Here is a 17,528-nt window from a genome sequence, read left to right as displayed (position 1 = left end):
AGCCGCTTGCTTACAACTGTATTGTCTAATCTATACACTCAAAAACCGAACAACAACAGAAAAAAAAAAATTCTAGCCTCTATCCAAAAGTGATTTATATAATAGAAAAAAAAATCACTTAATTCGCTACCATCAAAGGACCCCAAAAGAAAAACATTTATGAAATAAAATAATAATAAAGAATTTTAATGGAAAATTCAAAAAGCGATAGATACTAAAAGTGCCATTACAAGCATAAGGTACCGGTTCTACTCCACAATCTTTACCTCCTTGTTGAAAGATGAAAAGAGAGCTCAAGCTGACAACATAAACCAGGGAGACAATATTGCAAGACCGTTGGAGCACATTAAGCCGTTAGACATAAATAGAGTTGCATGTATGGTAATCTCAAAAGGATTCAAATCAAGTAGGCTGTCCTAATTAATTACCAAGTCCAAGATATGAATTCCAATCTTTAGAAATCTTTCCTAAGTAGAAATATAGCCATTGCTTATAAGTATATATATATATATATATATGTATGTGTATGATTCTAAAATAGTGTGGAAAATATATAATCATTCTTTCAGTATACATATATTCAGCTTTTTTAAGATGGTATCAGAGCTTGGTTTTTCAAATGTCCCATGAAGAACCCAAACTCTCCATTTAATCATTCCACCAACGCTCTAGCTTGGTTTCCATCCAATTATATCCTACAAATGTTCTTATTTTGGAATCACAAATTCTACCACTAATCTGAAGTCTTGGGATTGAACATCATCTCATAAACTCTCAAAAACTAGCTGATGAAGTTCTTGATTCCGGTGGAACGAAAATAAAAAAAATCCAAATAAAGAGCAATGGATTTTGAACGATGGCCTACCCACATCTTGGCTTTTTGCAAATATGAAGGAAGAAACTATCACCATGATCCATGGGGAGGGCAGGGTGATACGAACCTAGGACGACCTGCTCCTAAACCCGTATTATATTAGTCCAGATCTAATTATATTCAAGTTCTAATGGTCACCTCAACACCTAACAAACATGTGATTAGAAACCTTGGTATATCGAAGACGCCATAATAGGTGATGGAAGTCCTATTGATAAGTCAAACTAAAACACTCACTCTCTAATGATGTTTTAGGTGTTCAAAGAGAATAAAGAGAATTCAATCTCATAAATTAATTTCTGTATAAAATTCAATCTTAATTCTTATTGAAAAATAAGACATTAATTTTCTAATCTAATTTGGATTAATTAATTTCTTTATTTTGAATTAGGCATTAATTAATTTACAATGAAAATAATAAAATAATAAATTTCCTAAACTTATTTATCCAGAAAATAAATAAATAAAAACTAAAAAATAATGGTAATTTCCTAAAACAAAAAGTAGAATCAAATTAGGAAACTAAAATACTAGTTTTTTGACTAAGTTGACTTTGACCATTCTATGACCAATTTGAGCTCCAAATCAGCTTCAATATGCTTTTTAGGATGCCAAATAATCTGACCATGAAGTCCCACACGTTTCCCTTGCTTGGAAGAAAGAGAAAAAGCCAACTTAGCACAATACAGTAAAGCTAGTACAAAATATAGCAAAACCCGACAAATCTTGGACCCCTGCGCATACCACCTGTTTGTTTGCCTTTGAAGCTACCTTGACTTGATTTCATGACTTCTTATACATATTAATTGAATCCATAAAGATTTGGAACCATTTCATGCTACCCGGACTCTTAAAAAGTATCAAAACCGCTACCTCGGCCCGTATCAGCTTCCACCACTTGTATGCTCAAAACAGGGCTTCGTTATTTGGGAATAGACACGACCTATTGAGAATGGATTATGCCCTAGATAAATACCGCAAGGTGATCCCTAAACCTCTTAGCTTGAGCTCTAGTAATTGGCCCAGTTTTCATCCGTATCGGGTAGGCACCTCAGCGGGTTGTCGGTTGTGAAGGTTCGGGCGGATTCGCATCATAGGGGGGAGGGGGAAGAATGGCTTATTCATTATGGAGTGTAGTACATAACCAGCTTTTTCCAACCACTGAGGATAGTGAAGCTCAAATAAAAACAATCTCTACAGCTTATCAAAAGGAACTCTTTCATTGAATGAATATATATATAAATTCAAAGCAATTTGTGATGAAGTTATTGCCATTGGAAAATCACTCTTTGATGTAAATATAAACATCCTAAGATTGAGGATAAAGGCACCTATAATATTTATGCAAAGGGATATATCCCAAGAAAACACAAGGAACAGCAAATATTGTCTACTTAATTTGCTGCCATCAAAGAACCCCAAAAGAAAAACATTTATCAAATAAATTAATAATAGAGTTTTAATGGAAAATTCAAATCGATAGATACTAAAAGTTCCATCACTAGCATAAGGTACTAGTTCTACTCCACAATCTCTACTTCTTTGTTGAAAGAACATCCTTTGATGAGAATCCGCTTGTACCCGTACAATTGACGACCTGCTGGGATGCTGATCCTGTACAAATGAAGATGGAGCCAATCACATGGGCAAGCTAAGAGATTTAAGGATAAACTGGTTAGCTTTATACAATGTGTGATTGTAACTTAAGAGAGCATGACAATACTCAAAGATCCAAAGCTTGTCTTATGCATTCAAGTTATGAAGTTCGAAATAGACCCAGCAAGCTGTTTTATTGCTTCTATGGACTTTGGGCAGAAACTAATAAATTTGTTGGTTTATGAAAGTGATTGAGCATTCCAAGAGACCATGGAATCATGTCAAGGTAGAATCAAAAGCATTCAAACAGCACATTTGCACTAAAGCTTCAGGTTGGCCGAAAATGCTTGTTTTAGCGCTGACTTTGAGTTCTTTGGTGATCAAGCAAGTTTGACATATTCCAACCAAGGGGATACATATGAGAATCAATATTAAGCTTATTTAGCATCCTACATGTCATATAACAGCTGATTTAGAGCCTAAACTTGCTGGTGATTGGTCAAAGATTGCTTTGTTTGAAAACTAGTCAACTAGTTTTCTAATTTGTAATTTGACTTTTGTTTTAGGAAATTAGTCTATTATCTTGATTTTTATTTATTTTTTTGCTTGAAAAATCAATTTGGAAGGTTGATATTCTATTATTTCAATTGTAAATTAATTAATTCCTATTTCAAAATTAAGGAATTAATTAATCCAAATTAGATTAGGAAAGGACAATAATTTCGGCCACACCTAGTTTCCTAAACCTATGGCCGGTTTCTCTATGGTGTTTTAGGGTTTTTTTATTTTGTCTTTCAAACCTATTTAAGGCTTATTGTTTCAATAAAATTTAGTACATTGTTCAAACAAAAAAATATTTGTGAGAAAAATTATCTTTGTTCTCTTTGAATACCTAAAACACTTAATAGAGATCAAGTGTTTTAGTTTGACTTATCAATAGGACATCCATCACCTATTGTGGCATCTTCATCATATACCAAGGTTTATAATCACACATTGATTAGGGGTTAAGGTGACAATTAGAATCTGAACTTAATTGTGATTCGGGCTAATATAATACGGGTTTAGGAGCAAATCGACCTAGGTTCGTATCATTTGGTATCATAGTCGAATTTTGTTCAGGTTTGATCTATCTTATTTGCTTTATTTTGTTTTGTGTTGCTCTATAATTTTAATAGTAGGTTAATGTTGCTTCTATCTTCTTCACATTCTACATAAAAAAATAAATAAATAAATAAAATTTTCTACATAGCCGAATTTGTTTCTTTGTTTAGCCAAATTTTTGCTTCCTTCCTTGTTGGTTGTTTTGCATATTAGTTCTTAGTAATTTGGTTAATTGTTGATTTTGATTTTCTGTTTTAATTAGTTGCATGACTATATTCAAAAAAAAAAAAAGAAAAAAAAAAGAAAGATTTGAAAGCATATTGCATAAAAATCTAAAAAATGTGCAATTTGTTTTTATTTGAAGTGTGGATAGAGTTTGGTGAAATTTTGACATTGCAATTGCAAATTTTGGTGTTGATTCTTGCTACTAGAGCTGTGTTTATATTCTTTGAGTGAATAAAAAAAAAAAGAGAAAAGCCAAAGATATAAAAAAAAAACTGCATAAAATGCTGGATTTTGTTGATTATTGTTGGGTGTTGATTATTGTTGGGGATTGATTGTTTTCAGGAAAACACAATTGTAACTGTTGGGTGTTGTTGATTATTTGTTCAATATTTGGTTGTTGTATTTTGAATTTTGAGTACTAAAACTGTTTGGATCAAAATTGGTAAGCGATTTGAAACAAAAAGAACTTAAGTTACAAGAACACAACCAACAACCTTTCCATATTTTGCTCAAATTGTTTCTTGTTCGTCGTTTGAGTCTCTTTTCTAAATTTTATTCTTGAATTATTGGTTTCTTAATATTCTAGTCTGTTTCTTATTGATTCCAAACATTGATTTGTTGATTTACCTTGTTTTTGGTTAGTTAGGCCGAGACTAGGTTTTATCAATTCACTCGGTATTTGTTTAGTTATTGTTTTGTTGATAAGTTTAATTAGAGCATACTTGTGACCTAGTTGCTGTTTTGAGTGTGTTTTAATAGAACTTTGAGATAATTCTTTGAATGGAAAAAAAAAAGAAGAGAGTGTGAGCTTAAAAAAAGCGTTAAAAGAACTAATGTGCAAACACGAGTGTCGAGACCTTGTTTGAGTAAAACACATGAAGAAGTGATTTTTGTGAGGATTTTTGTATTAGTTTTACTAACATGATAGATCCAAGAATGAGAAGAGGAGATGGTTCATTAAGGAATCTAGAAGAGGAATCCATAGGGTTCAAGGGTGAATCTTAAGCAACGGGAAGTGGAGGTGAGCCTACGGACATGATGGCGATCTTGGAACAACTCCAAAGGATGAATGATCACTTTGATTACCTAGATCAAAGAATTGACAGATTTAAGAACTAACAAGGTTGGTCAAATTCTAGGGTGGATTTATATGTAAGCTGAGGATGAGGTCGAGGAGGCCGTGGGTGACCTAGGGAAGGATTTGAGGAAGGTAAAGGTAATTTTGGAGAGAATCTAGAGGAGGAGTTTGATGATACTTTTGGATTCCAAGGAAGGCAAAATCGTGGGAGGCAAGCTAGAGATGAGGATGATGACCCTAGGAATATTAAAGTGAACATCCCACCATTTTTGGGGAAAAGTGACCCGAAGGCATATTTAGAGTGGGAGAAGCATATGGAGATGAGATTCAATTGCCATAACTATTTCGAGGCAAAGAAGGTTAAATTGGCCGCTTTGGAATTTAGGCATTATGCATTCCAATTGTGGAATAATGAGTAAGGTACCCGAAGGAGAGTTAGCGATGACTTAATTACAACTTGGTGTCAAATGAAAGGAGCCATGAGAAAGAGATTTGTGCCAACTCATTACCATAGGTTGCTTCATCAACGACTTCAATTTTTATCGCAATGAAGTAGGACCGTCGAGGACTACTACAAAGAGATGGGGATGCTCATGATAAGATTAAGCATGAATGAGGATCGTGAGGTAACCATGGCAAGGTTTTTGGGAGGGTTGAATTGAGAGATACCCAACCAAGTGAAATTACAACAATATGTAGAATTGGAAGAGATGTTACATGTAGCCATTCAAATTAAGAACCAATTCAAGAGGAGGGATACAAGCTCACGATTTGGAAGAGTTTCCAACAGCGGGTGACCTAATTCAAGTGTTTGGAGAAGCAATCCCACATATGACACAAAGCCAAAAACGAAACATGATGAAGAAAGCTCCAATAGGCCTAGGAAGGACAATCTAGCCGAACACCCGGCAGCACCTAAATCGAGTGGTAAGCTTGATTCGAAATGTTCTAGAACTCATGACATTGTTTGTTTTACGTGCCAGGGTCAAGGATATATTTCCAATCAATGTCCGAATCAAAGAATAATGGTACTGAAAGGCAATGGAGAGTTGGTGTCCAAAAGTGAAGATTTTGAGGAAGAGGCCGAATTCGTTGATGTAGAAGTTGGAGATGAAGAACATGAAGAAGCGGAGACTCTCAAAGCTTCAAAGGCTGAATTGAGTTTGGTGGCAAGGAGTGTCTTGACCATGTACAAAGATAGGGATCAAATTCAAAGAGAAAACATCTTCCATACCCCATGTGAAATTCAAGGTAATATATGTAACATGATAATTGATAGTAGAAGTTATGCTAATGTAATTAGTAATTTTGTGGTTGAAAAATTAGAATTAGTAATAATTAATCATCCCAAACCATATAGATTACAATGGCATAATGATAGTGGTAAGATGAAAGTAAACAAACAAGCCAAGATAAAATTTAGCATTGATAAATATGTGGATGTTGTATTATGTGATGTTGTGCCTATGCATGCTGGACATATTTTACTAGGAAGACCATTGCAATTTGATAAAGATACTGTACATTATGGTCAAGAAAATGCTATTATTTTTAAGTTTAAGGGAAAGAAGATTAAGCTTGAGCCGTTGACTCCAAAAGAGGTATTTAGAGACCAATTACAAATGCAACAAAGGAGGGAGGCTGAACGACTTAAGGAGAGGGCAAGTGTGGCACCCACGGCTTCACCAATTGAAAAAGGAGGTAAGGCTGATTCATCTAACCAAGGTAAGTATTTAAAAACTAAATTTGAGGGAAAAGTAAGAGAGGAAGTCAAAAGAAAGAAAATGAGAGAAAAAGCCGAGAGCATGAGGGTAAGAGAGAAAATTGAGAGTAGGAAAGAAAAGAAAAAGAAAGTTTTTTATCCTAGTTTAGGCAAGGTTAAAAAGGCATTTTTGAATAATAAACAATTACTGGTCATGATTTGTAAAGATGCTTATTTAGATCATCAAGCTAGCTTTGAAGAGCTTGAATTGCCTAATTCTATTTCTTCTCTTTTGCAGGAATTTGAAGATGTTTTTCTGGATGAAATTCCTAGTGGTTTACCACCTATTCGAGGGATTGAACATCAAAATGATTTTATTCCTGGAGTTGCAATTCCTAATAGGTCTACATATAGAAGCAATCCTGAGGAGACAAAGGAACTACAAAGCTAGGTATGTGAATTGCTTGAAAAAAAGGTTACATTAGAGAAAGCATGAATTCATGTGTTGTCCCTATTTTATTAGTACCTAAGAAAGATAGTTCATGGCGAATGTGTGTAGATTGTAGGGCCATTCATAATATAACTATTAAATATAGGCATCTAATTCCTAGATTAGATGATATGCTAAATGAATTGCATGGTGCATGTATGTTTTCTAAAATTGATCTTAGAAGTGGGTATCATCAAAATAGAATGAAAGGGTTACACGAATGGAAACCACATGCAAAACTAAATATGGTTTGTAAGAGTGGTTAGTAATGCCTTTGGTTTAACTAATGCACCTAACACTTTTATGCGGTTAATGAACTATGTCATACGTCCATTCATTGGAAAATTTATGGTTGTTTACTTTGATGATATTCTTGTATATAGTAGGAGTTTAGGTGAACATGTAGAACATCTTAGGTTAGTTTTAAAAGTGCTTAGGAAAGAAAGTTTGTTCGCTAATATTGAAAAGTGTGTTTTTGCCAAAATGAGCTTGTAATTTTAGGATTTATTTTGATAGTGTTTGACCCAGAAGATTGGGTTTGGTTGAACTTAACAAAGGAGAGGTTTCTAGAACAACGAAAGTCAAAGTTTATATCGCGAGGGGATGGACATTTTCAAGTTTTAGATAGGGTTAATAAAGACACCTACAAGCTTGACTTACCAGGTGAGTATAATGTGATTGCAACCTTTAATATTGCTAATTTATCTTCATTTGCTGTAGGTGATGATTTTGATTTGAGGGCAAATCATTTTTAAGAGGAGGGGAATGATGAGAATCTACCCGTACCCGTACAATCGACTACCTGTTGAGGTGTTGATCTGGGCAGCAAAGAATGAATTAACATGGAATCATGTCAAGGCATAAGCAAAAGCATTCAAACAGCACATTTGCACATGAATCTTCATGTTGGCCGACAATGCTTGTTTTGGCACTGACTTTGACTTCTTTTGTTGATCAAGCAAGTTTGACCTATTCCAATCAAGGGGTAACGTATGGAATTAATATTAATCCTATTTGGCATCCTACATGTCATATGGAAGCTGATTTGAAGCCTAAACTAGCTGGTGATTAGTTAAAGACAGCTTTGTTTGAAAACTAGTCAACTAGTTTCCCAATTTGTAATTTGACTTTTGTTTTAGGAAATTAGTCTATTATTTTGATTTTTATTTCTTTATTTGCTGGACAAATCACTTTAGGAAGGCTGATATTTTATTATTTCAATTGTAAATTAATCAATTTCTATTTCAAAATTAAAGAATTAATTAATTCAAATTAGATTAGGAAAGGAGGAGAATTTCGGCCACACCTAGTTTCCTAAACCTATGTCCCGTTTCTCTATGGCGTAATTTTGTCTTTTAAACCTATTTAAGGCTTATTTTCTCAATAAAAATGCAGTACATTATTCATACAGAAAAATATTTGTGAGAAGAATTCTCTTTATTCTCTTTGTTCTCTTTGATCTCTTTGAACACTTAAAACACTTAATAGAGATAAAGTGTTTTAGTTTGACTTATCAATAAGACATCCATCACTTATTATGGCATCTTCATCATATACGAAGGTTTCTAATCACACATTGATTAGGGGTTAAGGTGATCATTAGAACCTAAACTTAATTGTGATTCGGGCTAATATAATACGGTTTTAGGAGGAAGTCAACCTAGGTTCATATCATCCTTCTTCTCCACTATTCTTCTTCTTCTTCTTCTTCTTCTTCCTTAGAGCAACAATCCTAGGAGATTCTTACTCAACACTTAAAGAAGGCAATGGAGTTTCAGTCATCCCCATTTTTTAGCTCTCTTATTTCATACTCCATAACAAGTAAATAGAGAGAGCCGATAGAAGAGAGAGAGAGAGAGAGAGAGAGAGAGAGAGAGAGCATATTTGAAAGAAAGATTAGAGAGCGAGAGAGAGTGAGATAGAGATTGTGTATTTTTGAAAATGCGAGAGAGAGAGAGAGAGAGAGAGAGAGAGAGAGAGATCTTAAAGGAAAGGATATGAGACTTGAGATATTCATAAATATAAGCATATATAGTTGGTTAGTTTTGATGATGGACAATTTCGAAATATGAAAATTGCCACTACCCAAATCTCCTTTGCCGATGCCAATTAACTTATCAATCGGATGTTGATCATCGACAATAATCGTTCAGTTTTATTTGTCTTCTCGATTAGCTTAGTTTTATGCACACCTAAATTTCCATAGATAAAAACGTCTTCCTTTTTTGTCTCATATAATTTTTTGTTAGGTACATTTGACATGCATGACTGCATTATATTAATTTTGTTATACTGTATTATATAAGATAGTATTGTCTTCATATTGTATACTGTTTAATGCAAGATTTTACTATATTATACTTTTTTTTAGAAAAAATAATAATTTTGATTATCATTTATTTGATTTCTAAAGTAATTACATTGTTAAAGTATAAAAATTGATCTTTATCATTATTCACCTAATTTTTTAAAATAATTACATTGTTCAAAATAGGTTAAATTGATTTTAACTTTTTTAAACAATTACGTTACTCATAATATTTTAAATTGAGTTATTTTATTGTCATTCATAATAGCATATATTTACATTATCTAAAGTTAAATAATATTAATCATTAAAATAATTATTCAAAAGTTTAACATAAAAATTAATAATATTTGAATAAATCTTTTATAGTTATTGCATGGATTTTATTATATAAGCAATAAAAATAAAAAATAAAAAGAAGACAAAAAGAATAAAAAGGAGTAGTTTTGGAAAGAAAAGAAAATGAGAAAAAAAAAATAAATTGTACCGTTTAGCAAAACTCAACCCCGTAAAAAAAATGACGAAATAGATTAGCTCTAGTAATTAAATATCTTTATTTGTGTTTATGAAAATACGAGTTTGAATCATACAGCAAATAAAAAATTTGGATAGTTTGTAATTTAAATAAATTTTTAAAAAAAAATTGTAAAAAATAAAATAAAATAAAAGCAGTTCTTGAAAGAAAAAAGGGGAAAAAAAAATTGCATTCAGTTGACCTTGCGCCGCCTACACGCCACCTCTCATGGAGAAAATCTTCAGTGCAACGGTGGTACCAAGTCAGCTGGTACCACTTCAAATCAGTACATAACATCTGTTAAAATTCAATGTCAGTTTATCTTCCCAATTTATTATATTCATTATTATTTTTTTTAAAAAATTTTAAAACTTTTTATAGAAGAAAAGCGTGGAGGCCAGCCCATATCGATGGGTTTATGGTTTATTCCTTCACCATCACCATTGTGGTTAAGGGTTTAAATGAAAACGTGATAATTAAAACAAAGATAAATAAAAGCATCCTCCATGTAAAGCTACATAACTCTCCAAAACCTACATTCCAGAAGCATTAGAACTCTCCAAAATCTTCATTTGGAAGCATTAGAGAGAGAAAGCTAGCCTTCAAAGGGAGCTCCAAAGCTCTTTCTTTTTTTTTTCTTTTTTTGTTTTTTGTATGTGTGTTAAAATCATCATGGAAATCTTAGATCCAAATCAAATGGGCATTGACAAATAGAGATAGAGAGGTATATTATTCTAATAGACCCATTTATGCAAAATCTCATGTGTTACAGTGCTCGAATGCATTGTCTATCCATCCAATATAAATCAAAAACAATTTGAAAATGAAAGAGTTCTGTGAATGGGTCAATTTAACGGAAAAAAAAAAAAATCATAGCTTTGAGGATCTAAAATTGCAGACAAAGAAAAGGACCGTTCATTTACGCCGTGGAAGGGAAGAAAAAGAATCTTTTGAAGAAGGAAAAATTGCCTGCAAAAGTTTTTATGTTTTCAAGAAAAAAAATAAAATAATAAATTAAAAGGTGAGACGATGTGACATTTTTAACAGGTGTCAAATATTGATTTGAAGTGGTACAAGCTGATCTGGTACCACCGTTGCACTGAAAATTTTCTCTTCTGGCACGCATGATGATGTGAAAGTCTCTCATATATTTGCAGCTGTGATATTAGTTTATTTTTTGTTGATTAATTTCTTGTAAATATTGCCACTCACAAATCTATTAAAAAAAAAAAAAAGGAAAAGGTATAGCCTTTAATAATTTTAATTTTGCCTTCGACTAATGGGCAAGTATATGAACCTATTTTTTATTGTTGGAAATAAAATATATTGAGATTTGAACTAACTGCACCTTTGTCACTTTTGAAAAATGATGGATGTTTTGGTAGCCAAATTGATCTGTTCTATTGCATATGGACACCCAGCAAACTAATAACAGTTTAACATCAATTAAAAAAAAAAAAAAGTCTACAAATTCTGTTCTAATACGATTTCACATACCCAAATTAACCATAAGCGTTTTATATATTTACGGTTTTATATGTATTCTTGTACATATAATATAATTTCAAGATAATATCATAACCGGTAATATAATATATGCCAACACTTATTAATACTTCTGGTTTTTTTTATTATTATCATTATTTACTTTATTTTTATTTATTTATTTATTTTTCTGGGAATGAGGGATTAATCATCGTTTGTCATCAAATTATCAAGAAGCAACATAAGCAAGTAATTTCCATTCATCCAAAATTAGACAAAACCAGAATTGAAGGTTCCAACAACAACTATCTTGCTTAAATATTACTACTTCAATAAAGAATTTCTTGCTTTAATTTGTCATACTTAAAAGGAATATATATATATAAAATAAATTAAAAAAGAAAAACTATACTGATCCTCTAAGATAGGAATAAAATTAGAAAAATCAAAGATGAAAAGCGACACACATGGAATTTCATAGGGATTATCGAAGAAGCCCCATTTGATTTGGAAGGTCCCCTAGAATGTCTACCGTGATACATTCCGACTCCAGCACCGGCTATCCCACCAATTATAGCGCCGCGCGTAGCGTCGCCGCGAGAACGAGAACCTCCATTGGAACCGCCTTGAGAACCTCCAATTGAACCACCGCCTCGAGTACCACCAACTGAACCGCCACCGCGAGAACCGCCAATTGAACCACCGCCGCGACCAGCACTAATCTTGACCCCGGCGTTGGGATTTAGAAGCCTACGTGCATGAGACAAACAGTTACCGGGATCCAAACAGAGTCCTGGATCTGGGTTTTCTTCAAGGTTGGAGCCAATTCCGTTTGCCGATGTTTCGGTCGTAATAAAGAGGGAAACCACCAAGAAAATCTCCAGGAATATTATGATGGTTAATTTCTTCATGATTTTTCTTTTTTATGAATACTCCAAACCAAAAAAAAAAAAAAAAAAAAATCAAATAAGGAAAAGAAGCAGAGTCGTAAACTATCCTCCAATTAGTGGAGAGATTTTATATGAAGAGGGGGACCAAATAGCACAGGAATCGGAATTTAGTGAGTAAATGCAATATTCTGTATCATTTATAGATTACGCATGCACGTGCTAGCAAGCAAAACACACGATAATTAATTTATGAACAAAATTTGGACTTAGACCTCTGCTTTTATCTTAGGGTGTGACATTTAAAATTCAATTATATTTACTCTTTTTTTTTTTTCTTTTTTTTTTCCCTCTAATAAGGTCCACTTACTTTTTAAGATGAGATCTTTTCTTTATGGCTTTCGAATTCCATACGATTAAACCAATTACATAAAATCCGACCCAATTACGTATATTTCAATGGCCTAATTGAAATAGCCTCACTTCAAAAAATACAATGAACCCCTAACAAAGCCTAAATATATATAATTCTAATTTTATCAAGATATTATAATTTTATAAGATCAGAATATTTATGAAAGACAATTATTGTATGTGTGTGTCTATATATATATATATATATATATTAGGTTCCACTAATTATTTTCACATGTGTTTGCAATAAAAGTTTTTATTTATAATCTTCTTGTGGTGAATAAATTTAGAGAATATTTCACTTACATCTCTTGATCAGGTATATTAAAATATATCCTTCAGATTTTGAAAAAAATCATTTACACCTTCTATAGCAAGGTAAATTTACCTTATACATTTTTAAAATTAAATTATTTTTAAATTCCTATACAATAATAAATTAGAAGATTTCAAAGTTCTTTTTTAATTAAATTTAATTTAAAGTATGTGATAATTTTTTTCTTTAAAAAATATATATAACAATTTAATTACATATGTTTTTTTAAAAAAACATGTTATATATTTGACAAATGCCTTTAGATAAACATATTTGAAAAATTATAATATATCAACATAAATATATTTGATAATTATATTACATTTTAACGTATTTAGTTAAATATATTCAACAAATTATTACTTAATTAAACAAGATTATTTGATTAAAATCATTACATAGTTTTTTTCTTTTTAAATGAAAAATGATCACATATTTTAATTAAATTAATTAAAAATATAGATTAGCAAAACTTTCAAGTCTTCAAATTAATGTTTACAAAATCATCAAAAAAATTATTTCTTTTCAAAAAGAAAAAAAAAAGAATAAAGGATTTAAAGATAATTTAATTTTACTAAGGATATAAGAGTAATTTAATTTGCCATCAAAGGGTAAGGATGATTTATGAACCTAAAGCATATTTTGGTATTTATTCCAAACCTTAAAAGATGTAAATGAAATATTCCCATAAATTTAAGATAATCTATTGGTTTTTTTGAAAATATATGTTAAGGTAGCGAAGATCTGATGAGTATCAACGTCCACAATTTTCCCCTCAGTTAGAAGACATGGATTAATTTAATTACCGATAAATCTTGAAAATTCTATTGCAAACTAAACAAGGAAACTAATTCTTAGTGAAATGATTCTTTGAAAATTGTTTCCTTGAGAATAATATTTTTTTTTTTGTCAAACTTCAACAATTTCCATATGAGGACTAAATGAACGGTTGAGATCAGTTTAAACATTAAAAGAATAAAGGGTAAAGTGGGAAACCAGAAATCTCTGTATGTGTCAAACTCTTTTTTATGCTTCCTTCTCTTTCTTTCTCTTTCTTCTCTCTCTCTCTCTTCCCACTTAGTCACACCGTATGTAAAATAAGAGCTTAGGAAAGTAAATGCCCTAATTTTTTTTTTCTTTTTTTAAAGAGAAGATTGAAGAGGGACATTTTTTTTTCCCCTTGAAAAGGGGAAGAAACCAAAAAGGAGGCATAAACAAAACAGCCTAGTATTGGGGGACTTCCACAGGTACATTCTCCTAAGTCATAAAAGTATCAAAAGATGTAGAGAGCCAATTTTGGTCTATAACCCCATAAACATTGTGGTTCTCTACACATCTACTAATACAGTGGGCCAAATTATTAACATTTTGAGGGGCCCAACTGAAGACACAATTAACAAAAAAAGATAGATTTCCAAGAATCTTAGTAAAGATAGGCTCAACAGCCCAGTGAAGGGAGCTTAAATCCTGATCCTTTGAAGCTTGGATAACAGATAGTGCATCGGACTTGAGTTGCACGTGAAGCCATTCGAAACTCTTCATCAGCTTCAAAGACTTTAAAATAGCTTCCAATTCAGCAACTTCAGGAATAGACACATCCGAATTAAAGGCTTGAATATGAAGAATCTTCCCTTTGGCATCTCTAGTGATCACATCCAGGTGACTACCATTGCTTTTCACCACTGCATCATAATTCAATTTGATGGTGCCTAGTGGTGGATGACGCCATTTGATAAATTCGAAGCCAAAGTTGCTCTGCGCTAGGGGATCATCACCTCTATCTTTTCTTTGAGCTTCTTTTATCTCTTTGAATCTCTCCATCACGAGCTCTGGTGCAATAGCACTCCTACAATTACTTCCATCTTGAATCAATTTGTTCCTCACCCACCAAAGGTGTTCTAACAGAATTGCACTAAAGAGAAAGAAGTATTCTTTGTCTGCAGGGTTAACTGGCATATTGCTTGAAGGATTGGCTAAGCATTTTAGGTAGGAGAGTATATCATTGGATCACAAGTCCTCCTATCTAATTCCCCAAGGATTAGCAAACGATAATCGTTTTGCCACTTCACAATTGAAGAAGACATGGACTTCATTCTCATCATCATTGCATCCATGAATACAACCAGTATTATCCACCAACATGCCTCTATCCGCAAGGTTAGCAAGCAGGGGAAGACTTGCATTGGCCAATTTCCAAGGAAAGAGTTTGGTTCTTTCATGAATCTTACTTTTCCATAAAAATTTCCACCAATTATCTTCCACATCTTCATCTTCTTCTTCCAATAAGTAAGCCGATTTAACACTGAAGGGTTCGGATTTGGTTCTTTCCATATCAGCTTATCTTTCAAGTTCTTCATTGCCCAAACCATGTTCTTTATACACTTGACTGAGTCCTGCTCAAAGAGCTCCTCTAGCTGGCTCTCATTCCACAAACCATTATCTAATTTTAAGGATCTAACCATTCCCAATTGCTGGTCTGTTGGACTCTTTGGTTTCGATATGAACCTAGGTAAGAAAGGAACCTAAGGGTCCTCTCAATAGTTTATCGAATCGCCTTTACTGACTCTGAAACAGATGCCTTTTGCTAGTCTCATTTTTAGAACACCCTTCCAGAGCCAAGAACATTCCTTTTTCTAAAAGCACTTCATAAAAGAAACATAAGGGAAATACTTCGCCTTAATTGCCCGCACCCAGAATTCATTCTCCTTCATAGCTAAACTCCATCCTAGTTTTGCAATTAATACTCTGTTAAAATTCCAAAAGTTTTTAATGCCCATACCACCTCTAAATTTTGGTTTGCACATCTTTTCCATGCCACTGAGGTGAATCCTTTCAAAACCTTTAAGTCATTAAGCCATAGAAAAGCTCTAGCCAATTTCTCCAAGTTATTACACCACCCTTTGGGAAGGAGAAAAGAAGACATGGCATAAATCGGGATAGAGAAGGCCACGTGTTTGACAAAGGTAGCTCTTCCTGCTTGAGAGAGTAACTTGGCTTGCCAACCTTGAAACCAGGCTTCCACTTTCAAAGAGCTTTAAAGGCAAAAAATTTGTTGTTCTCCATAAAAAGAGGTAAACCAAGATTGAAGAAGGACCTAGGTATGGTGACATCTTGGAAATTCATTTTGGATTGATTGAAATTTTAGAATGAAGAGAGTAAGGAGAAAAGGTAGAAGAGAAAGGATCTAGCTAAGAAAAACAAGAATTTGAGGAAGCCCATTCCTATTGAATGAGAGGGAGAGGGTTGTAATACATTTATTTTCATGTTTTGTACAATTGCTAATTACAATCATATTTGTATAATAAAGTTACACTTGCCATCAACACTTTTGTTCTTTAAGTTTGAACTCTAACAAATATATTGAAAGTTACTGGAATTTTGTTTTTTATTTGAAAAACATTATAATAGAGATGTGAAAATGAGGAAAAATAATCTAGTACTTCTAGAATATCAATATGCCATAGAGACAAATGTACGGGTCCCTGTGTGGGCCCCACATGCTTGTTTCTTGCGAGAATGGTACTTTGAAAGTATTGAAAATTTTCTTTGAAGAGTTCCAAATGTTGGAAGGAGATAAAATTAAAAAAAAAAAATCAATGTCAAAAAAATGAGGAAATCAAGGAGAGAGAAATAGTGAAATAATGGATACATCACCAAAATCAAACACTTTTTGTTTCCCTCTTTACCCTTTACCCATTTAATGTTTAAATAAATACCTTTTTACCCATTTAATGTTTAAATAATCTTAACCCTTCATTTAACTCAATGGTATTAAAAGCTTCCTAGATTTTAAACCCTTATAAGGATAGAAAAATTGGTGTTATAAGAGTGTGTATATATATATAGCTAGGCTCAGTTAAGGATGTTAATTTAAAGACATCATGGGTATTCATGTTGAATTTCTTCAAGTTAGCATCCTTATTTGAGTATGAATATATGTATATATTCAAACTCAAATTAGATTGACTTGATAATTTTAGCAATAAATGTTCCTTTATTAGTTTTTCGAGAGCTAAGAAATAGCAAAAAGGCTCAGGTCATGGCAATCTAAATTTTTTTTTTTTAAAATTAGGTTGTAAATCTTTACCTTTAAATTTTTACACTTGGGCCGAATTTAATGCGAACCCGCCCGAGCTCGCACAACCAACAACTCACTGGGGCACTGATCCGATACGGATGAAGACTGGACGGATCACTAGGGCTCAAGCTAAGAGGTTTAAGGACAACCTTGCTGCCTTTATCCAAAGAGTAATTCATTCTCAAAAGGGCTTGTCCATACCTGAAGATAAAAGACCTGTTTTAAGTATCCAAGTGGTGGAAGCTGATACATTGGATACCCATACATCGGACATTTTATATCGGACACCCTTGCCTTGGACATTGGAGCCTTGCCTCGGACATCTGATCTCGGACTTCGGACATCGGATGTAAATTAGCTCAGACAGACATCAGTTAGCTCGGCCAGACACAAGTTAGCTCGGACAGATATCAGTTAGCTCAGATAGGCTATAAGTTAGATCGGACATCAGGCAGAC

At 32.9% G+C, this 17,528-nt stretch overlaps 1 protein-coding gene across 1 annotated transcript; it reads right to left on the bottom strand.

Annotated features, from left to right (window-relative positions):
• Positions 1-10,806: 10,806 nt before the first annotated feature.
• LOC107426381 (glycine-rich protein 5) lies at positions 10,807-12,287 on the bottom strand. Its single transcript, XM_016036549.4, has 2 exons — positions 11,844-12,287; positions 10,807-10,860 (listed from the first exon to the last, which is right to left on the bottom strand). The coding sequence occupies exons 1-2, from the start codon at positions 12,285-12,287 to the stop codon at positions 10,807-10,809; spliced, it is 498 nt and encodes a 165-aa protein (XP_015892035.4).
• Positions 12,288-17,528: the final 5,241 nt, after the last annotated feature.

The sequence above is a fragment of the Ziziphus jujuba genome, chromosome 1, assembly GCF_031755915.1.
Source record: "Ziziphus jujuba cultivar Dongzao chromosome 1, ASM3175591v1".
Classification (NCBI taxonomy): domain Eukaryota; kingdom Viridiplantae; phylum Streptophyta; class Magnoliopsida; order Rosales; family Rhamnaceae; genus Ziziphus; species Ziziphus jujuba.
Note: the sequence above shows the minus strand (reverse complement) of the source record. Positions and strands in the feature narration are given on the sequence as shown.